General features: G+C 36.0%; 1 protein-coding gene across 1 annotated transcript; it reads right to left on the bottom strand.

Annotated features, from left to right (window-relative positions):
- Nucleotides 1-812: 812 nt before the first annotated feature.
- Nucleotides 813-10,305, bottom strand: LOC110459077 (peptidase M20 domain-containing protein 2-like). Its single transcript, XM_021511155.1, has 6 exons — nucleotides 9,809-10,305; nucleotides 8,211-8,359; nucleotides 7,194-7,336; nucleotides 3,348-3,502; nucleotides 2,333-2,573; nucleotides 813-1,161 (listed from the first exon to the last, which is right to left on the bottom strand). The coding sequence occupies exons 1-6, from the start codon at nucleotides 10,181-10,183 to the stop codon at nucleotides 1,010-1,012; spliced, it is 1,215 nt and encodes a 404-aa protein (XP_021366830.1). The 5' UTR covers nucleotides 10,184-10,305; the 3' UTR covers nucleotides 813-1,009.
- Between the last annotated feature and the right edge of the window lie 13,884 nt (nucleotides 10,306-24,189).

Raw genomic sequence — 24,189 nt, 5'->3', positions numbered from 1 at the left:
AAATACAAGTCTACAAATGTCTTTTTTCTGTGTGTGTCTGGTTGTTTTTAACTCGCCTGCCCGAAAGGCAAGTGAGCTTTTGCCATGGTGCAGCGTCCGTCGTCCGTCCGTCCGTCCTTTAAAACGATACTAGTCCTGAACGACTTAGTGGATTTTAACTTAACTTGGTCTGGGGCATCCTTTGGCCAATTTTGTATAAACGATGGATGTTGCCCCCCTAGGAGCAGAGGAGAGGGGCTCAATATGGGAAAAAAAGGTTAAACATTTAAAATCCCTCTTCTACCATAGGGATTTTTGGATTAGTGCCTGTTACTATTAGGGTGTTTTCGTTACTAGGCCACCATCTTGGATTTTGACATTGGCTATATCTCCAAAAATACTGGATGGATCTTTCTGATATTTCATATGTACATACAGTACCTACCATGGAGTGCTTTATCATTACCTCACTTCATGTACTTTAAACATATCCAGGTGAGCGATACAGGCCCTCTTGGCCTCTTAAGAATGCAGCCAGGATAAATACAGTTACTGTATACTGAAAGTTTGTCGCCCCATATATCCTTTTCATACTTTTCATATTGAACTCCGTAATGAGTGTATTTTTTTAATTTCGCCGAATGGTCACATCATACCATAAGATGTAATCGAATGTGAACTGCGATTTGGAAAGGGCTAAAGTTTGACGACGATAATGTTTCCCGGTGTAGAGTATGACAACTATAGAAACCCTTGAAACATTATCAAAGCATTCCTTTAGTTGTAAAGAAAGAAAGCAGGAAAGATATACAACGACGAGTGAATTTTCAGTCTCAAAACTTTACTCCTGCTTTTATTCTATTGTGTCTGTTCAACTTTTAACTCTGAAGATTAAAAAAGGATATATTTTACTAATTTTAGTGACACTATCAACTTTTTCCGAACACTTTACCATAAATGTTAACAAGATTCTTTGAAAAACCCCGACAGTGTGAAACTCAATAAAGCGATAAATAACGAGATCCATGTGTTATATTTTGTCCGCGTTTTTCTCGCGTTCTCGGGCATCCTCGAAGTCCTTGCGGATTTTTGACATGAGGCTGTGGTCAAGCATGATGTCTATCGCAGTCATAGCCAGAGATTTAGCCACTTTCAGCGTGTTCGTTTGTGCCTCGGCACTCCCTGAAACATTATAATCGATTGACAAATCAGTTTTATTATAAAGAATATTTGCATAATAAAAACAATTATAATGAACTCGAGAATGACTTCAGACAAACTAAGAAACTGCATGAAAAACTCATAGATATTATATTCATTATACGTTTCCTTGCCAAGCTGCGAGGAAGGATGGACCATAGGATTGTTTATACTAAACGTGTGTTGCTGTTTATCATGCACAACGCCTAAGCAGAAACTGTGTTGACATACCGACAGCGTGTAGAATAACCTGTTCTAGATACATTCTCTTCCCAGCAGATTGAACGTATCATATTTTGTGTAGACAAATATATAATAACAGATGTCTTTCATTGTGTTGCTATAAGTGGTGGGATTTGAAAAACAAAGCCTTCTCTCCATTTTTAAGAGGTAATGTTAAACAATGAAAACCCCATTTGATAAGAAAGTTTGCGATAATTACCTTACATTGTTAAATTATATACACATATCGTCCACTAACTCAGATCATTATTGCATCAAAAATATTGCTGTTGTAAGGAACCCTGTACCACTGCAAAAATGTTTGGAAACTGATTTTTTGAGCTTGACTATAGCTTTAATAAATAATCTCTGAAAGTAAGTCTATACCTTTCGCGATAAAGAGATAAAGTAAACATGAAAATTATAGTGTTTTGATCGTTAAATTTAAGTGGGACTAGACCCGGATTCGAACCATGGGCCCGTATTCACGAAACCGTTTTCAAGCTCAAGGATGGATTTTGTGCTCCAGCCTAATTTTTCGGTTCCGTTTATATTTTATAAATAAAATGTTATTTTGTCAACAATTTGAGGGAAAAAATATAAATAGACTTACAGAATGTAAAGCAAAATACTGTTTTCTATGTTTAGATTTGACGTTTTGATCGTTTGACTTGATTTAATTATAAGTGAGTTACAAGAAAATTGGTTTGAGCACAAATCCATGCTTGAGCGTTAGAACAGTTTAATGAATATGATCTCTGGACTTCAGAGATTTACACTATCGCTCTTATAGACAGAGCTGCCTGGTCAACGGAAGTGTCTTGGCCCAGCTATTTTACAGTTATATCCAAAATGAAATGAAGGGGAGGTAACTGTGAACTCGGAAAACCACAGAGCAGTGGGACAGACATCCATTGATAAGACCTGTTACCTGATGCAGGTGCGAATTCCTGGGTATGACTGTTAAAGTCTGTTCCTATACGGAATTCTGGATGGATCGAGGGAACTGCATGGGATACATCTGACATATCTGACGAGCCTCCCAACTTCTTTGTTATCTTCTCTCTCCTTTCAAATTCTATACCGAGAGAGGTTCCGTTTTTCTCGTACAGGTCGATCATTGTCTCGTTGGTCATCAGAGACGTGTACTCCTCACCTTGGATGACTTCCAGCTGTATATGACACATAAAATAAGTAGTAACTTTAGAAAAGAGAAGAATCCTTTCGGTTTAAAACCGATTGACGTGATCAAATTAAGACAAGACAAAAATATGCCGTATTGCATTACTACTCTCACTGGAGAACTGTAAGATACGTCGTCGTATAGCACCCTTGTCACATGTAGATTTGAGAATAATACATTAAATAGCTTTGCCGAACCTAATTTACATCTCGTAAACAAACGACATACGTTTAGAGGTATTCTTTTTTCCTTTTGCTTTTTTTGTTTATCTATTTTTGTTCTCAATTAACATCATTTAACTATATTTAACATTTCCGTGTTTCGTTGATGTGACATCGATTAAGTACTAAGCAAGTTACACATTACAGCCGGTAGTACTTGAGTCCCTTCTCAACTCTTGCCATGCAGTCGGTAGCTCTGGCGACCACTTATCAACCTATACCTTACAGTCAGTTACACTACTGATGACTTATAACCTCACGCTTGTAACACTGGCTACACTTTATCAGTTTGTACGTTCCATTCGGTAATATCTCCGACCTGTTATGAACTGATAACTTTAAGCTAGAGTCACTAGGGGTACTTTATCAATGTGTACCTTGCAGCGGGTATCACTGACGGTTTTTTATGAATTAGAATCTTCAAATTTTAACAGCTAAGACTGCACTTCATCAGTTGGTACATTGCATCCAGCAGCAATAGCGACTTCTTAAAAATGTAACCTTAAATCTATTAACACATCCGGTACTTCATCAATTTGTACCTTACAGCTGGTAGCACTGGCAGCCCCCTCGGCACACTTCAACACCTTTTCCTCGAATACCTTCAGTTCAGTCGAGGTAGGACAGCGTATGTAGTAGTCTACTTGAGAGTTTCCGGGGATGATATTTGGGCGTTGTCCTCCGTTTGAAATAACGCCTAATGTATGGATAGAACAATACAGAAATAGAACATGTATCGTCGTTGTCAAACTTGGCTTATATACAGTATAAATGGTTCTGTGGACGGAGAGAAAACCTTCCCGATGTTGCCATCAATAAATCATAAACTCACAACATCAAAATGACTGTCCAATTTATTGGCCACAAGGTCTATCACAACATCATTTTCATTCCGTATTGCTTTGCCCCGATGACAAATTGACATTTATTTTTGTTTGCATAACACAGTTGACCTCATCATATAGTGTATTGAACATCCAGCTTTTGGTCCTCTTTGTGCACAAACCCCCCAAAAAGTGATAGAGTCTCTTCTGCTGGAACATGAGCTAACAGGAGACAAAACCTGTTCAGGCTTAAAATAAATTTGACACCATAGACCCAATTGCTTGGTATAGAACAGTTTATACACAAGTCAATATCTCAGCACTTCGGCAACACAAATAATGCATAGATATTGAGAACGTATTGAGAACATACGTAAAGGACAAGCCTCCTCTCATTTCTAGCCCTATTGTAGGTATACCTAAACCTGATGTGGGTGTTCAATTTATCCATAATTTTGAAGAAAAAGTCAATCTACTTGGCTACGGATGATGTAACGTCTCTGAACAAGCAAAACTGTCAGTAACTTAAGCTTGCTGATTCTGTCGCACTTGCTTACATTATCGGTGTTTTTTCAAATTCCAAGAAAGCGTTTGTAAGTGTTAAACACTTTACTCTGTCTACCTTCATGGCAATAAGTAATGGACAAGATTAGTTGACCCAATTTGTGTTTTCTCGCGAAGACATTGACTCAGCATGACTACCCATCAACTTCCCGTAGCAATAGAAATGCCCCTGATAGAACCATAGGTAATCTTATCATAAACAAATGTCAGGGCTTACAATTACAATTCCTTGTTGGGAAATTAAACTTGGCAAAGACATTAATTTGCCGCGGGAGGTGTTTCCTGCGCAGATTCTTAATTGCTATTTGAACGCTCAGGCATAAATCGCACAAAATCCATTTTGCTGGTGAGAGTCGGCAAGATATAGATTAATGGCACAAGTTCATGTCAACCTACAATGGCATTCAATGTTTATAGAAAATTGTACCTGTGTTTATAAAGAGGGGCAGTTCAGGGAAAGAGTTGAGATATGCCAGCATATATTCCCCACATATGAATGAAACAATGTTAGTTATTCGTTTTAGCGGTGGTCATTTGCAAAAATGATGACTGAGAATACTTCTAGTTCCCAAAGGCACGTCACGTAAGTCAAATGTTATGCACTCCTGTATACTTTTAGCTCTCGGGGCGTTTTAATTTGCACANTGATATAAGTAAGCAACCGTACCAATCCCAATCCCTTTTATGAAAGTTGACCTCGAAGCACACACTTTTGCAAAGCAATTTTTTTTATTCAGGCATCAGACCACTACAAAACAACTTGTCTATCCTTAATGCTACAGTCTTGAACACGCAAGCTCCTGATATTAAAACATGCAATCAGATGTTATCGGCAACATATTCAACATTTGCTACATTCATGGTCAAAACAAGGAATGCTGAAGTATCAATAAATTCGTTATTCTAACTACAGCAGAATATTACCAATGGAAATTAACATGGCGACCGCTAGTTCAGAAATTCCGGACGGGTCAGCGTCGTCAGCTTTATTGACAAAACCCGCGATGTTAATCTTGGTCAAATCCAAGGTAACAGTGTAAGACCACGTCCTCCTTCATTATCACACATCGAAATGTATAAATAATCATAAAGGCGACCATAAACCTTCTCATATTCTCCATCAACCTTCTTATCTCAAAACCTTGTGTTACTACTTTTTACCGCCAGAAGTCGAAATCTATCTTGGAAATCAAGATATTTAAAGCAAACTCTTGAATACCGAGCTATCAGCGAATCGTAATCAGCGAAGGTCAAAGCCACTTGGGTGCTATAGTGAAGAAAGTGGTAACGTTTGATTAATCGAAGTTGTCACGGTTTTCTCACAGCTACGCAGTCATAGGCTTGTGATGTTGTAAACAAATGTCGAGGTAAGTGGCTCAGGATAAAGAATAATCGATTTTTATATAAGACAGAAATTGTTAATAGAATATCTAGTTTAACACAGCATATCATCGCTTTATCCGAGATGTGAACTTAAAGATGTTGGCGAGGCTTGTATTACTGGTCCTGATCCTCAAAAGAATCAGTCTTAAAAGTATATAAAGTAAAGACTAGAAGAATGAAACAGTTTGTCACGAATACATTGCTACTGAACTCATTACTGATATAGTAAATTCGTAACTGAACCATTTTCACGATTTCGACCTCAATATGTTTTATTTATGCTTTTGTTTTGTTATTTTACGAAATAGGTTGCGAATGTATATTTATATCACCCTTCGCATTTCATGAGAATGACAACTAAATGCTCATGTTAAAGCTGTTACATACTTTTGCATTCTTACTGTCCGATACATTTAAACTATCACATACCGAAATTACAGTACCACACTTTAATACATTGTCACCAGCGAAATATCAGAACTTATCAATGTGATAAAAACTTACATTTTCGCAATAGTAAAAATATATGTGAACGAAAAGATAAAGATCCACATGTGATGAAGATCAAGTATCATTTTTATGTCGGCCAATCAGAATGGTATTTTCTATTTATTTCATCCGTAGCCGCAGATATTCTGTTCAAAATGCTACTGAAGCGTTGGGAGAAAAAATGTTGTTATTGTAAACCCTTGTGGCAACCACTTCACACTTATAGTTGCAATCAAATCGTAGCAAACAACGGGAGATTTGGTTGTAGTACATGTACTCATATTATGGGAGAAACAGAGGATATGATTTTATCTAATAAATTCTTATCTATCATTTAAGTCTATTGCAGGAAGGGAAGTAAAAAGGAACAGATCATATCGTCAAAACACCAGAAATTACAAACAAGACTAAGACACCAAACTCTATATTTAACGGCAACACATTCCTTGAAAATGACGTTGATAATTTATAAAGTGGAAACATGGCTATATTGGTGTTTGTCACCCTTCTAATTTGTAACACTCTTTCTGATTGGATATCTTGCCAGGGTCTATAATTCTATAGACCCCGCTCTGCCGGGGTCTGTAAATCCCGTGCGAGGGTTGATAACTCAAACTAGAATATCTTCATAACAACAAAGATGGCGTCCGAGTCACACAAGCGTTCGAGGTTTACAAATCATTCACATGATCAAATAGCCTACACGCAATTTAAAACGATAGCAAATTCAACGAAACAGGCAATGAGGGAACCGCTAGAGTGCCTATTGCAAAGATGGCTGTGTATTGTCCGAAATATTGCTGAAAAGATGTTTGGTAGGGCTATTTGGGTAGCAGTCAAGTACAACTCAAACTCACTAAGTGACTTATAATTTTAATGGAGAAAAAAAGGTAATAAAAGATTATCAGGGTGACACATTTGTTATCTCTGGGTAAGGATGGGTCTACTGGCTTATAGACCCCTTTGATCTTTCTAGACCCCTCGTCTTTAGCTCGGGGTCTATGAGCTCGTAGACCCCTACTAACCCAGAGAACTAATATTATCTCTATACACAAAACAAAAATGTACAAATGTAACGTAAAGAATGGAACAACTTGACGATGTGGAGTAAGGAAACGAATAATATACCATGAACCATCCAGCCTGGCACCATCTGCTGTCGGAGACAGGATATACTCTGGTAGCAAAGCACTGCGGCGTCTAGAGCATTAATTCCTTCCCATGGCCATTCCGCTGCGTGTGACTCCCTCCCTGTGTACTTAAAGTTGATCCTGAAACACGTGAGGTAATGTCTTACACTGTTAGTGTTTGCTGATGATGTGCAGGTCTTATACATGTAGCTGGTCCATACTGAAGAAAACTCTAACCAAACAACGAGAGACCGAGGAGACATCAAACCAGAGAAAAGACATAAACAGAGAAAGGATTACATTCGAAAGTAAAACGGGGAACAATCTCCATAGCGGCCATACATAAAATAAAACCGGAAATAAATCAGGAGAGACAAATATAATCATAGGATCACCATGGAAACATTCATGCAAGTAGCCAAACGAATCGTGACGTTAAGTCTGCGTAGACAACACTTTTAAATATGGATGATATTTCGTAATTGAACATGTGAAAAACCTGAGAGCATTTCCTACTCGTAAATCTGCAATACATGTACGAGTGTAAATCGATATTAGGATTCAAAAAAAGAAATTAAACAATTTCACGAACTTGATTGCTATATATAATTATATTTCAAGAGCTGTATACACAGGGTCCCTGCAACATGGCAATGATACTACCTCATCTAATTGATTTTCTTTTAAGGTATATATTATCTATATTTGACATATCCCTCAATTCAAAAAGGTTTTCTCAACGTAACTTGTTGAACAGCTGTGATGCCTTGTATTATCACTAAGCTTATTCAATTAATAACTGTATGAAACTAAAACCTTATCAAAATACAAAATGAACTGATAATTTTGTATTATTACTTATCTTACGTTTTAATAGTAAATATGTTTAGAGTGTGAAAGAAAGAACATATTATTTCAAATGACACTTTCCTTATTCGACAAATTTGTTCACTGTATATAATATGTAAACGTTTATCGATAAATATAAAAATGAAACCTATCACCTATGACATACTCTTTGCGCGCGACGTAGTTTGGCTTGAGCAGCTCGTACTTGGACGGATGAGCCATCATTGCGAAATCAATGCCTTCAAATGCTCCAGCTTTCAGCAGCCTCACCTTGCCACCATTCTCCTCCTCAGCCGGAGTTCCAAGAATGGTCATCTGGATATGATAATTGACTTCTATGAGGATGTTTTGAGTAGTATTACCTTTGCAAGTAAGCATATTGTGTTGAATTTTACAAGTGTTTTCCCCCTTTTTAAATCCTTACATAAAAATCTCGTTTCTATACTTTGTAGGATATGACCAGCATTTTGTTTGTTAATTGTCAAATGCAATGCTTTTAGACCGATAGGAATTTAAAAGGTCTTTCTTTCCAAAGGTCTCGTCCCTTTATAACTCTCCTAGCGGTGTGTCGGGGGGGGGGGGGGGGCAATATGTTTGCACTCCGTACGTTCCCTCCGTCCGAGAAGTTTGTCCGGGGCCTATTTTCTATACTATTTCACCAGGAGTAACAAGATTTAGTGTACAAGGACATCTGGGGATGGCGGATCACAGAGTACAAGAATCAGATTACTGTGAACTATTACTTGACCTTAGACTGTTACTTGACTGAAAATGTTTGTCCAGGGCATTTATTTTCTGTCTATATCACATGGATAAACTAGATTTGCTGTACAAGGACATCTTGGGATGGCGGAGGATAGAGTGCAAGAATAAGGTCACTTTGACCTATGAATTGACCTATGAATTGACCTTTGAATTGACCTTTGATCTAAACTTTTGAAAAAAAGTTTTTCCGAGGCATATATTCCTACTTTTTTTCCCCGGAGTACCCATATTTGGTATACAAGGACATCTTGTGATTGCAGAGTGTAAGAATAAGGTCACTGTGACCTATGACTTGACCTTTACTTTTGAAAATGTTTGTCCGGGCCATGTATCTATGACCCCACTGTTACATATGCTACCTGACATAAATGTACTGTTCGTTAAATATAAAAATCATCACCGGTGGGAACTATGGATTGCCTTGCAATACTTTGCCTTGTTTCGTTTCATTTGACATGTGCTTTGTTTTGTTACAAATAACAAGTTAATTCTATACAGGTTGATTTGACCATGTAATGGCTCGCCTTTTATAAAGGCCTCCTGTCTATAGTCTCTTCAGTATATAATTATTATTCATTACTGTCAGCATTTGCACTAACACTTGAAGTTTATACGCAAACAGTAAACAACGAAATTTTACTAAAATATACATTGTATGTTGCATAGTCAGCTGATTTGACGTTTTATATACCATAAATGATATGTTTTAGAACATATCTTTTACACGAGTTTATATTGTTAAACCAAAGAAATGTCTATGTGTCATATGCTTATTTGAAATTTATTAATTTTGTCATGTGACAAACACTATTCATGTACTCAAGTAATACATTTAAAATTAAATATGTTGAAATGTCATAAATTATGATATGACCAGAAGTCACAATCATACATAAAACAGTTCATCACACAACGTCATGTTATACAGTGTATATAATGTTTTACACGGGCAAGTGAAGCGAATCACCCAGGAGTTAACTGGTAGTTAAGCATACGTACTTTTCCAAGACTTGGGTTTTGTGAGAGTACTGCCTTTAATGCCAGACCCGCTGCTATGCCAACTTCGGCAATCAAGTTATGACCACATGCGTGTCCTATATCCGGAAGTGCATCATATTCACATAGAAGTCCCACATGTGGTTTCTCAGAATCTGAATCGCCATACGTGGCTCTAAATGCTGTTTCAAGCTGGTACTTTTTGTCCACTCGTTCAAAGCCATGATCCTTCAAAAATCTGGTCAACACATCATGAGCAAAATATTCTTGATCTGCAGTTTCAGGATGACTCCATATTTGTTGACTAAGCTCGTTGAGATCACCGGCCGCTGCGTCAATAGTTATACAGGCCAATTGTTTTAGCTGATGCGCATCCATAATGGAGACTTGTCGGTGAACTAAATCTTGCTACATCAAATTATATCAGCGTAGTCCTTCAGGTATATCCACACGTACCGACAACAATTCACGTACCAAGTACACATATGTACATCATTACATCTTTCTAGGTCATTCATGTACGATATTCAAACACACTCAGGTTACATATCTGATTCGAGACCATGTTTATTCGTAGTCACGTACTCTGCATATCTTAAAAAACACACTTGTTAAGTTGATGATATCTTACTTTGTAATAGGACAGATGAAATATGATAAAATGGAGTCTTATCTTTATCAATCTCACACAAAAGATTTCTTCAGTAGAATGGTGTGTGATATATAACTTGTATTCAGAACGCCTTTTTGATTTGAACTCATGAGATGTTATCTACTGATAAAATCGACTAATTGATGAAAGATAGGTTATGGTTTCTGGAAGTTATTTGAAATTAGTACGGGATAATTATGATGATGAAGATATATTTTTTTATCTGTGTTTTTGATAGTTTGTCACCGATAGTGATGTGTCCTGTGGGACAACAGCTGCCTTTGCTAGAATATTTAGCGCTTTATTCAAACTACTGTCATTAAAATGTGTGTGTTTTTTCTATTTCACATAAAAGTTAATAGCTGTATCCTGAAAATTTGACAGTCAACCGTACTCCTGTATACCTTCAATATGGACTCATACAAATGGGAAAAATCCATTAACGTCTTATCAAGACTGTGTTTGTACTCTTTGTATATTTTATTCACTTTTCTTTACTCTACGTCGCTATCACAAACATTCATACGTTAGATGTGTTTAGTAACTGATGATAATAACGATGAAAGCATGTTTGAGTCCTCTCCAAACAGTACTGATAGCGTTGATAGACTAGGGAGGTTAAGCACTTCACATAATCTCTATATTATTGCTATATCACAAAGGCTCATTCAGGGCCAACTTACTCGGTGATGCTATGACCAGCTGACTTTATGTTTTCATATAATATGACGAATTTGTCCTAACATGATTATCCATGTCGTTTTCTTTTTGTTTTTTTTTAAAAATCCATCATGATAATTTGTATGTATCACCGATATGTATACTAAACAATTTGTACTAAAGAGAAATTTCAATTCAAAATTTCCAAAGAAACCTGTTGCAGTTTTCAATTAAGCTACCCACCGGTCTCATTTCAGGACAAATGTTTCCTGAAAACAATCCAAACAGTCGCTTTCAATGTCTGTCCAAAACAATGTATCTATCGATTTTGTATATCACATAAGTGAAATCTTACATTGTATCTGTTATAGATTATACAAAAAAAGTGCATTTTATCGACAGTGTTCCGTTTGAAAACGTGCATATTACAACAAGTCAAAGTATTGCAACGCAATTTTAAGTCCCCTACAGTTAACATTTTTTCATAAACTGATATCAGAGGTCAAACTTAAGGTCACAGTGACCTACGTTTGCTACTCTGTAATCCGCCATTACAAGATGTACTTGATGCATACCAAATTTGGTTACTCCGGTTGAAATAGTTAAGAAGCTTGTCCCGGGCAATTCTTTTTCAAAGGTTTAGGTCAAAGGTCGAACCATATGTGTCACAGTGAGGGAACCGGCGGGGGACCAATAAAGCATATTCTTATTTATAGCTTATCACAAGATTGAGAAAAAAAAATATTAATAGTAAACATACGTGGAAAATATACATTTGTGGAACATTTTGATTAGTTAATTGATCTCCTGAATTAAAGCGAAAAAATTTAATATTCACAAAAATAAAGTAATATATCATTAGTCTGTCAATTGATAAAGTGCATAACTAAACTGTACTCATTCATATCTAGATTCATTTAACATATTTTGTAAGAGAATCGTTTACACGGAGAATAGTCAACAATTTAACAATACAAATAGGAGTGTTCCGTTCTTTGTTATTAACGATATTGTTGGTACATGTAGCTTCAACACAAAGCTTTTATCGAGCTTACTTGTATGTCTTCTTATGTGTTATGTATGACTGTTTACGCCAAAGACAGTTGAACACAGTTAATGATCTTTTATGAAAAATGGTGGTTTTACATAATGTCAAAGATTGTTTTACCAGTTGTTGATATGCTATATCTGATTTGTTTACAATCAAATTAAATACTGTAGGCATTGGACCTAAGGGGAACATATAGCTGTTTGAGATATTCTAATTAATATCCGTAGCAATAATCTGTAATTTCACTAAAATCGACTTCGAGGTCAACTTGGTATTCCAGTTCGAGATATCCAAGTTTGAAATATCGAAGAACGAATGTATGATTTGATTACTGTTAATTGTGTGACGTTAGTATGCACACTTTTTCGCTTCAATCAGTTACATGATATATATACCAGAAGAAGGAAACAGGAACACCGAAATATGTGGAAGTAGTGTGTTTTATAAAGGATTTGTTCGTAAAATGGGTAGCAACCGGGAATCAAATATACTTATATAACTTTACAGTAAATGCCTAGATTGGCTTCAGCATGGTGTTAACAGCTGTTCAATCTGTATGAAGTTTCCTATTGATTTTGTTTGCTCGGTGAACATACTATCAGGAACGTCCATCAGACAAAATATTGCATAGACACAATATACCTCAGCGTTACATGTATCAAACAACAACAGGTACATTGTACGTAAGCAGGAATGTACAACAACAAAAATGGATTAGAAATGCCCCTTATGTTTTCAATAGATTGTCGCTTTCAGATTTGAGGACAATCTGCTGGGCCCCTTGTTCAGCGCTTCAAAACTGAAACAACCGGAAATTTCACTGTGTCAGTACTCATTACATAATCATTATGTGATAAAATAAATGGTACTACGCCAAGCCAGTCTCATTCGCCGTATATAAGCTGTTCAAAGTAATAGGGCGCCAACAAATATTAAGTTGTTTGATAGACGACCACTAACTGGATGTTTAAAAAGGCAGCAAAGTCTCAAAAAGCATCAAAGTGTTTAATGTGTCAGTTCGAAGCCATTTTTCAATTTGAGACAGAAAGGACCACAATGCAATACCTTCGTTATGTTGTCATATGCTTACATGTTTACAATTATGGAGAGTAAAAAGATGTTTGAGAGGCTAGGTCTACTCCTTCATAACATGTATAGTTCATTGACCCTCTTTGAAGGGTTTTTAGAGGATCAGTCACCCACAGGGATAGCTTACAAACATATCACGACGTCATCACACAACGTCTCAAACTACTACACCGTCAGAGACAGGATAGACAAAGTACAGTGTTAAAATACAAATGAAAATAAATTAGACTCAGACTTAAATCAGAATTCTTCCCTGCATATGTTACAGTTGATGTCTTTTGTTCAAGGATGATCTTTTGTGCGTACTCTGATAAATCAAATAGTTAAATCATTATGTGGCTGTGATTGAGATTACATTGTGATAATTCAAGAAGCATTAGTTATCAACTTGTGATAAGTACTTATAATATAGGTTGTAAAATGTTAAGAGTATATTTCATGTTAAGGTTCACAGTGACAATGTGTATGTGACTTAGCTGTGCGCTAGCGCTGCGGTTTATTCGGAAACTAGTTTGGGAGATCTATAAAACATTTCACGACATTTTAAGCTTTTTCGTACGATCGTTACGGGACTCCGGTAACTAGACATTTTATGGAAGTCTAATGTTCCCATTAGGGCGTAGGTGTCATAAACATCAGAGGTATTCTACTTCAATAGTTGATCATGGCTAATGTACCAATTAACTTCAGATATAAAAGTATTCCAATTATTTCTTATAGTAATTCTACACCCGTTGTTTCTACACTACTCATTAACATAATGTCCATGCAATCAGACCCCAGCTGCAGCTCTAATTATATTACCTCAGAATAGCTTTTCGCTACATTATATGTATACTACTATCGTACATCTTGTCGTGTAGCAACTGGCAAATAAGATATAATCAATGATGAATCTATAAACATATACTGAAGATATCTACTAATCAAAAATACAATGAATGTGCTTAATGTCTATTTAGGGTTTATAAGACAACATGACATTGTTCATCCAAGTATTTTAATTAGATTATACTTTTGTGTGTGCAACTATTTGTCGCGCAATGTCTTATTTTCATTTTACGCATAAGCTGATGTCTTGTATTCTTGTCGTAGATCGAGTGGTCATGCTGTGCTGTTTGACAGTATCGACCAATATAATTTGGAAAAGACAAATCACAAACGGCTTGTTTTCATTTGCAATGAGCGGGATGCTTTTTGAAGAACGGTGCATATGCATATGCAATAAAAAGATTCAATACATTGTCAAATTGTACGTGTACAATAGATTTGGGTTTTAATGCTGTAGTGTATTTTTGGGGGGGGTTTGATGCTGGTATATTTTGTCAAATAATGCTGCTGCTGCGGTAATTTTGTTCTTGTTTAAATTGTACTATGTTGTACATATGTACTGTGCTAAAACATACGTTGTTTTTGTGTTTCGACGCTATGAGAAAAAGGTGACTGTGTGTCGTTGCTGTGTTAGACTTTTGTTCAATTGTACTTGCAAGAAGCTGTTTTTAAGTTTTCTTAACATGTTGTCACAAACTTCCCTATTGTGGTATTGTAGTACAGTGTAACACTGCGGCAACAACAGGAGTGCTGTTTCTGCGACACAGGTAGATATTAGCCTGCAAACTTAACGACTCCTACAGTAATGTGATTAACTGTGAGGAATTGAAGCATGTACGTACATAAGGGGATCAGTTATCGATCAACACTAGTGGTGGATAGAGCAGCCAACAGCTCCTGCATAATCTCCTCGACATGTCTGAACGTATTTGGCAGCACGAACGCTGTAACCTGGAATAATGACTTCATTATTAACTCACAGATCTTGTGGAATTAAGGCTTGCATTTACCAAAGCTTATTTCACTAACCAGGAACAGCTACTTATACTGGAATGCCAGACACAGTTGCATTCGTATAACCTTACTTCTCTGTTCTCTGTTGGACTTACAGCGCAGTACAAATCATGACTGGTATACATGGGAACGTATTGGCGGATGTCATTCAAGTGTTGCTTTTGATCGGTGAGTATTACAGCGTTTGATTTTAATGCGGTGGACAACAATACATGTCCGTAGAGTGTTTCTGAAGTAGTAGAAGGACCAAATCATGATTGTATGACAGCGGAATGGAATGTGTTTTCATTACGATTTCTTATAAGAGTGTATTCATTGTAAGTTTAGGTATTTAAAAAAGACATTAACAGAGTGCTTACATTTCTACAATTTAATGTAAATTAAATAGTGTTATAACACAGAGTCAACCAAGCGATGAGCTGTTTTTCACACACATAAACACTTACTGCAGTTTTCTTGATTGTTATCTAAGTCCGTGGTAAAACAAACTAAAATAGTTGAATGTATCTGTTAAATCTGGACTCTGCCGAAAAATGTTTAATCTAATTTCATTACGTTATATATGAAACGATATTTTTAGGTTTCAGTTTTTAAAAGTTAAAATTAACCAATGAAAAATTAGTAAAAGTGATAATTTAGATGCCGACTTGTGCTTTTGCAGGTGTACTGTGATCCATTAACGAAAATAACATATTTCCTCATAATATATTAATAATTAACAGTTATATATTATAAAATAAAATAAAATAAATAAAAAAACACATTTCAACTTCTTCAAGGTGCACGCGTTTATATCGAAGCATCTAACCTTTCTTAATCAGCCTTCCTGTTTCAGGAACTGTCTTATTATTTTGAATACTATGAATCGAACAAAGTCTGTTTCTTCCTAATCATTTAAACCATTTGTTTTGAATTATGCATTCTATGTAAAATAAGTAATTGAAACAAACCTTTGAGGTGCCATTGATTTATCAATCGAATGAATGTAAATACAATTGTATTCATTTTACACTAAATTATATACCTATCATTTTGTTTGTCTATTATATTCATCCAAGCGTTTCTTCAAATTTCACCACGATATTGTCAAGTATCCATAGCGACCCTCCTCCTTTAAAAACGTAAATGAGTACACCAGGCAATATTGGAGGGGAAGGATTCACCAAATCGTCAATGGATCATGAGCCAAATACCCGATTCTAATATTTTTATCACATACCTATCAGTGGAGCTGTTTATTTATAAAAAGTTTGATATGACTTAAATATATATGCATATAGAGCAAAACCTCGTTATACTGACTTAATTTGTTTGGCAGAATGTTGTCGTTTTGAAAGAGATTGGCAGTATATCCAAGGTTTTGTATGGTTTTGTTTTGATTCTTGTATTATTTTCGGCCCATCGACAATGTGAGTAATTAAGGGCCTGTAAAAGGAGGCATTAGCAAACATTAATGCATCAAACAAAAAATAAAAAGTGCAAAATGTTTTTAAAGTTACATCAATAACAAACCAAACGGTTGTGAAATATATCAAATCTTATTATCAAGGTCGATTGAGTACTGAAAGTCCTATACATGTATCTCTGAATATTTTACCTTATATACCCAAATTATTAATTTCTATTTTTTTCCTTGTTCCACTGCCACAGTCATTATACCTTTTATTTGTTTCAATAATAATCCAAATTCGACTATAGATGGGAGAGTCGTAATAACGCATCAAATTGTTCAACCTGTTTACCAAACTGTTGTGTTTCTTATGCCTTTGACCTATTGATTGTTTATTTAACATGTTTGCGTACTTTAATAATCCACACCTGCATTGAATAAGCTTGTATTGTTACATAACATAGAACAGACTGACCTAATGTGCTGTCATATTCTATATCCACTGATTTCCTATTAAAAAAAACAAATGTTGGTAAAAAAAAAAGATTATATATATACATGCATACGATCACTAGTTATGTTTAAATGGCAAAAGTTGGGATATTCCCCAACCCCCGACCCAATCCCCTGTGTATTTGTGTACTCGTCAAGGTCAATAAAGAGAAGCAAACCTCATTTCTCAGGGTGGAAACATTATAACCCATACTGTGACTACTGAACAAGACTATTATCAATAGGGATTGAACGGCGTTCTTTTTATTATTTTCATACATGCACGAAAATTAAAAAAACGCCGTTCAAATCATATATTTACATACTTAATTTTTTGGTTTAATTTTATGTATTTGTTCTTAAATAATTTATCTATTTGTTTACTGCGTTTTTTATATGCGTCGTTCTTCAAATGAAATTGCATTTTTGACATCCCTATTTAAATAAAATTGATGCCAATACTTTACCGTAGTCATTTGAGCGCTTGACGCAAGGGCATTTATCTATGCTATCCGAAGCCAATCGACAAGACTCGCATTGTCAAAGGTTAATCTATGACGCCATAAGTAAACCACGTGTTACGTCACGAGAGTGTTTTGCTTCCATATTCAAATGAAATGAATTTCTGCTGGTAATGTTCATGTAGGCGGTTGCAGCGCCAATGTAAATATTTGGAGTATAATGTGTCCGGTCTGATGTCAACAAGAGAAACATTAGAGTACATTGCTTGAGCTGATAATATCTCAGTAAGTCACCCAGGGTCACATTACTACGTAGTCCTGTCGTGTCTAGGCAGTAAAAATGACACGCATCTGGATTTGTTCTGGGGTTCCCGATACATGTCCAAAGCTCAGTAACTATACAATAAATGTGTAGCAGACTCAGTTACTAACGACGTAAATGATCGCAAACCATGGGGAAAATACTGTCCCTGTAATTAAGTTCAATCGACAAACTGCCATTTTTTACTTTATTTTCACACTCAATTTGTATGACATCGTTAAACTAATATTAACAGTTGCACACCGTTCCAGGTCAACCTAACAATTCCAAATGATAGGTTAGGATAATAATTTGATAACATTTGTCAGCGCTGTATATACATTGACACGAAAATCATCAGTATTTTCCCAATTAAATCTACAGTTAGTTTTCACGTAAAAATAGTAACCCAATAAGTAGTCCAAATATATAATCATCAATGAAACGAGAACATGTTCAATAAGCGAAACAAAGACAAAAAACGAAATAAATCAAAATAAATAAGAATGTTTTTGTTCTTCATATTGTTGTCTGAGAGATCGTTTTTATTTTGCTTTTTCCAAGGTGAATAATCGATAACGCTGTTCTGGGTGTTACAGATTTAACGGGTCGTCTGTCATTATACCTTCCGATTCTATAGTGGATTTAGCTGCCGCTGGGAACACTGACAAAGCTGGAAGCTCGAGCACTTCCTCGTGACCCGACGCAAAAGGTCAGCGCTGATCTCGCCGGAATGTCTCTCACTCTTCAGACGTCGATAGTTGATACTATGTTACAACTTATTGTATGTCATTACACGATAAACACAGTTTTGAGCTTTCTTTTTTTGTTGAGAATACGTGTCGCATGTATTGGCCATAGGTTAACGTTGTCTGTTCTATCTCTAGAAGTGTGAATTAACGAGGAGATAATGACTATGTGACGAATTCGTGATGCCCATAAGGGTCAATTCGTGATGGGGGCGATCTTCTATCTTGTTATCTATGTAATGGCACGATACTGATCTAAAGGTCGATGACGTGAACCAATTTGTAAGGGCTCATTTTGATCCATATGTAAATGATTATTTTCGTGTTTAGTCTATTAAGGTTACACGTATATAAAAATAGATGGTATTTGAAAGGATCGTTATTAGTTATCGTGTACATATCTGTGGAATTTTACTGTAGTCATGACAGTGCGTTAAATAGCGTCAACACACTAGAAGTAAATATCACACAGCGACACAACAGAAAATGAGGATAAGACCGAAGTGGAAACGAAACCGTCGCTCTAACTCAATATCTATGGCACTTTCATAAAACCACAAGACCCACTGGTGAACATACACGTATAATAAAGAATGATATGATGATTGTGACCATAGCACGTGCCCTTCCAGCGTATAAGGTGGAATAAATGTTGGCATAAATTTCCCACAAAATGACTTAAAACCTCTTTTAATGTTTTTGGGAAAATTGGAGCTTGTACGTAATTAGTATTAAGTACGTTAATCTTGATAATAATGACTTTTTCAGGGATTTAAATTGCTTAAATTAATATTGGTGTCGGGGACTGTCTCGAGGTTAATCATTAGCAATCGTTTCAGTTACCGATATTGAAGTTTGTAAAGCAATAGTCAATATATCTATCATTCGCAGTGGAAAACAAGAAAAGAGCCAGTTTCAGCTAGGTCTATAACAGTCCCGGCCCCGGGATCATGAAACAATCTTAGACTTAAGTTTCTGGTTAGCTTAACACGTATCACGTCACTTATAACTTGACGTTATGTTATTATTTAAGTCGAAGCTTATATTTTCTACTTAAGATTGTTTTATGATCTCGGGGCCTGATTTAGTTTGGTTTGGTTTGGTTTAATTTGTTTAACTCCTATTAACAGCTATTGTGATTTAAGGACGTGCCTCCATGTTTGTAGGGTATGCGTGTTTGCGTGTGTGTATACAGGAGACAGAGTATGTTGGTGTGCATGCCTCCTTAAGATATCGCAGATCTGATGCAGACTTCATAGTGCTATCTCACTTAAATTCCATGCCGAAGGCACCCAGCACAGCATTCCGCCTGGTACCATTATACTGAAAACGGGTGAAACAGTTGTTGCAATTCCCCTAAATGCTGAACGTTTAGCATGGAATAACAACTACCATTTATCAGCAAGCAAGGAACTGCGCATGATATCTTCAATAACACCTTGTTGTTGCAGATTTTGAAAGAACACAATTGCTCCGTCACAGTCTGTATTTGTGAATAAATTCAAAGCATCCATGCTTGCACGATTACTCAAGAAATAACGTTTAAAGTCAGTGGTGACTGGACAGTGAATAAGGGTAGTGCTGTCTGGTATTTTTGCTATTGCTGAGTGTACTGTATTACTATATCAAGTAATGTATGGATAGGACAGTGATCCTAGTAGGAACAGTTACGGAATGTACGTTTTTGGTCCACAAATTCCGTCATAATAACTTCCTTTTGCAGATCAACAATACCATCCAATGTATGCCATTAACAAATTTAACAAATAAGAGAGTTATGGGATCTGTACATACATTCAGAAAGAGAAAATAGATTTGTCATGGGTGGTTACTCGAATTAATATCAAAGATCATCTGTCTCAAGATCAAAGCTACGTTAAAGTTTATATATTTATTTGAATTTTAGCCTATTTGAGGGATGATCTCCGCTATAACTAGCTTTATTATATATTTGTAATATTACCAACATTTAATAGTGCAAAAGTGGTTATAAGAGATTAATTGAGATAAGTTTCATATAGCCAGTTAAGTTGATACGACACAATTAATTATTTTAAAGATACGTATACTGATCTTCGTTAAGACCAGGGTTCGGTTGAATGTTATCACATCTCATTTAGCCATAAGCATGTAAAGTATCAGGAGGAGATGATGCATATACATCAATGATAAATCTGGTGGGAAACCCTTCATAGAGACAAAATTCAAAGCAATGTATCATAACCTGCTATTAAAATAATAGGGTATGTTTGCACTTTGTAGCTCGGTGCATTGCCAGGGGATGTAAAAAGATAAAAAGTGTACCACTGTAAAGAAAACACAACGTATGGCATAGGTATTCTTGAGGGTCAGCAATTTATGATACATATTTAGATGATGTTACTTTGGCTCACGTCTTTATTATAATATAATAGGCCATAGTGGGAACGTTTGATACTGCCGATCATTTCTTGAAAATTGTTATTGTATTCATTAAACGAGCCTCTATGCGTTAATGATACATTTTGATTAGATAAAATATAATAAGATACATTTTTTTAAGTAAGTTTTTAAGTATTGAACATCTTTTACTTGAAATTCATTGTCAATGTGTATGCCAACTGGAACGTAGAATATTCAAGATGAAACACTATAGCCTTTGCTGGAATTTGTTACATTCAGTTGACAGTCATATTAACTATGAATGCTACCAGCACCATTTCAATGCTTAAACATTGTGGACTTTTGTGCAAACGAGCACACAAAGAGGAACACGTAATATATACGAACAACTGATATTAGATAAGATAGTATAACCGGCCTTCCTGACCGTTGAATATTTTCGTGGATATTACTCTTAAATCTATGAACTTTTCAGCAAATCTGCGAAAATTAAAAACTACGAAAAGCAAAGTATGGTAAAGTGGCTGTCTATATATAAGTCCTTATAAACTCTTGATACATGTTATACTCTTGTCATATTGATGTACATATCATACTTAAAATGTTCTAAATCGCTTTAATTTCTTCAAAATTGTGCAACCTTTCTTGATCTTTTTATTCTTGTTGTGATTTTCGAAGTTGCCGACATGCAGCCTCAGCTTATTTATCCCTGAACCACTACCATAATTGGTAATGAAGCATTGGAAACTGATTCCCTTTTCTGATCATTCTGATTTTTGCTACGCTCAATATTCATATCAATTTAGATCTACTCGTATATGTGTGTATCGTTCATGTATCCGTTAAATCTTAGTTTTACTTTGTTTTGAACTGGTACGTTCAATGAAAGACTGTATACATCTTATATCTTTTTCTATTTATCTCCAGGGAGTGCGTCAACCATACCGACTGATAGGGAGTACGGTGTTGCATCAGTCACTGAGAAGGTGCATCACTATGACGTTATTCATCTTGAAAGGGATGATGTTCATTCCCTTGAAGACGCACATCGGAGAAACGAAACACGTGACGTAGAAATGATATCAATCAATAACAGCAGCATGGGTCTTCTCCATCGCGGGATTCTCTACTGTCATTACCAGGGCAAGCTCTGTGCGTGTGACAGGTCACTAGCCTTGGACACTGAAAATAGCACTGTCCCTTTCAATATGTGGACTTTGTCACAATTTCAAGGAGAAAATCAACTGCATCCCGTTACTACGTCTATTCGGGGATGTATCGAGTCAAAACACGAAGTATTTCTAAGAAGATGTAACAATGACATCCAATTCGAGGAGCGGAAGTTGTCTAGTGATTCATTGTACATGAGCAAATACTCACGGTGTAGCAACGCCAGCCAGAGGCACATATATTTTTGCTCTTGTTTTATAAAGTCCCCAAACACATCTTTAAAATATCAACATATAAAGACTTGTTCTGTTCAAATATCTTATTTTTCATCGGGACGCTTTAAAATGATACCTAAACCTTCCAGGTTGAAATCAATGACGTATATTTTACTTCCAAATTATTGTACAAATCCGACTGAAATACATAAGCAAAACATATCAGATGCAGTAAGTCCAACTGAAAGACCTGTCAGTTTCAAAATAATCCAGTTTGTGTTAACAACGGTATCCTCATTATCTGTTGTAATGACCCTGTTCGTGTTTGCTACGTTCAAAGAGTTGAGGAATATTCACAGCAAAAATGTGCTATCGTTGTCATTAACCTTCCTCTTTTCTCAACTCATCTATATCTACGAAGCTGGAAACCACCGACCGGAGTCATGTCTCGTCATTGGAGTTCTCTTGCACTACTGTTGGTTATCCATCTTCTCCTGGACATCCATCCTATCATACGGGTTAATGTTAATCTTTAGGAAGAAGACGCCGTCTGAATCACCTCAAAGCAACACTTTATACCTAAAGCACGCGGCATGCTCCTGGATAGGACCGATCCCGATCAATCTTATATGTCTAATCATGGACCTCCATCGTTCGAATAACATCAATGTGTACGCGTACGACAGGGATCTAAACATGTGCATGCTATCCAGAACAACAGCTGTATATAGTGTTGTTGGTCCCATATCTTTATACTTTATGACCAATGCCATCTGTTTTACATTGATTATGTATGAAATATATTCTCAAAGAAGTAGTATTTTAAAACCATGGCGACCAGAGGATGAATACATTTGCTGTGTATTTTCGAAGATTATCCTCATATTAGGTATCCATTGGACACTGTGTCTTGTTGCTATGTATACTGAGTCAATTGTGATCTGGTATGTTTTTTCGATTTTCGGCAATCTTCATAACTTATGTATATTTTCTTCGTTTGTATTGATAAGAAATAACACCGCAATTGTGATAACTATGCACGAACACAAACAACGACACATATCTGAATCATCGCGTACGTCAGAGAGTTCGAACAATAATAAGATTTTACTACAAATGGTCGCAGAGCTCGAACAATAACAATATTGTACCACAGATTATCACAGGACTCAAACCATAACAATATTGTACCACAGATTATCACAGGACTCAAACCATAACAATATTGTACGCCAGATTATCACAGGACTCAAACCATAACAATATTGTACACCACAGATTGCCGCAGAGGTCGAACCATAACAATATTGTACCACAGATTATCACAAGACTCAAACCATAACAATATTGTACGCCAGATTATAACAGGACTCAAACCATAATAATATTGTACCATAAATTGTCACAGACCTCGAATCTTATCAATATTGTACCACAGATTATCACAAGACACAAACCATAACAATATTGTACACCACAGATTGCCGCAGAGGTCGAACCATAACAATATTGTACCTCAGATTATCACAGGACTCAAACCATAATAATATTGTACCATAAATTGTCACAGACCTCGAATCTTATAAATATTGTACCACAGATTATCACAGACCTCGAACCATAAAATGATTGTTCCACAGAATGACACAGACCTCAAACCATAACATTATTGTACCACAAATTAACACAGGACTCAAACCATAACAATATTGTACCACAGATTATCACAGGACTCAACCATAATAATATTGTACCATAAATTGTCACAGACCTCGAATCTTATCAATATTGTACCACAGATTATCACAGACCTCGAACCATATTTATATTGTACCACAGATTGTCACAGACCTCGAACCATAACAATATTGTACCACAGATTATCACAGGACTCAAACCATAACAATATTGTACCACAGATTATCAC

The sequence above is a fragment of the Mizuhopecten yessoensis genome, unplaced genomic scaffold (assembly GCF_002113885.1).
Source record: "Mizuhopecten yessoensis strain PY_sf001 unplaced genomic scaffold, ASM211388v2 scaffold9963, whole genome shotgun sequence".
Classification (NCBI taxonomy): Eukaryota; Metazoa; Mollusca; class Bivalvia; order Pectinida; family Pectinidae; genus Mizuhopecten; species Mizuhopecten yessoensis.
This window is presented reverse-complemented; position numbering and strand designations above follow the sequence as displayed.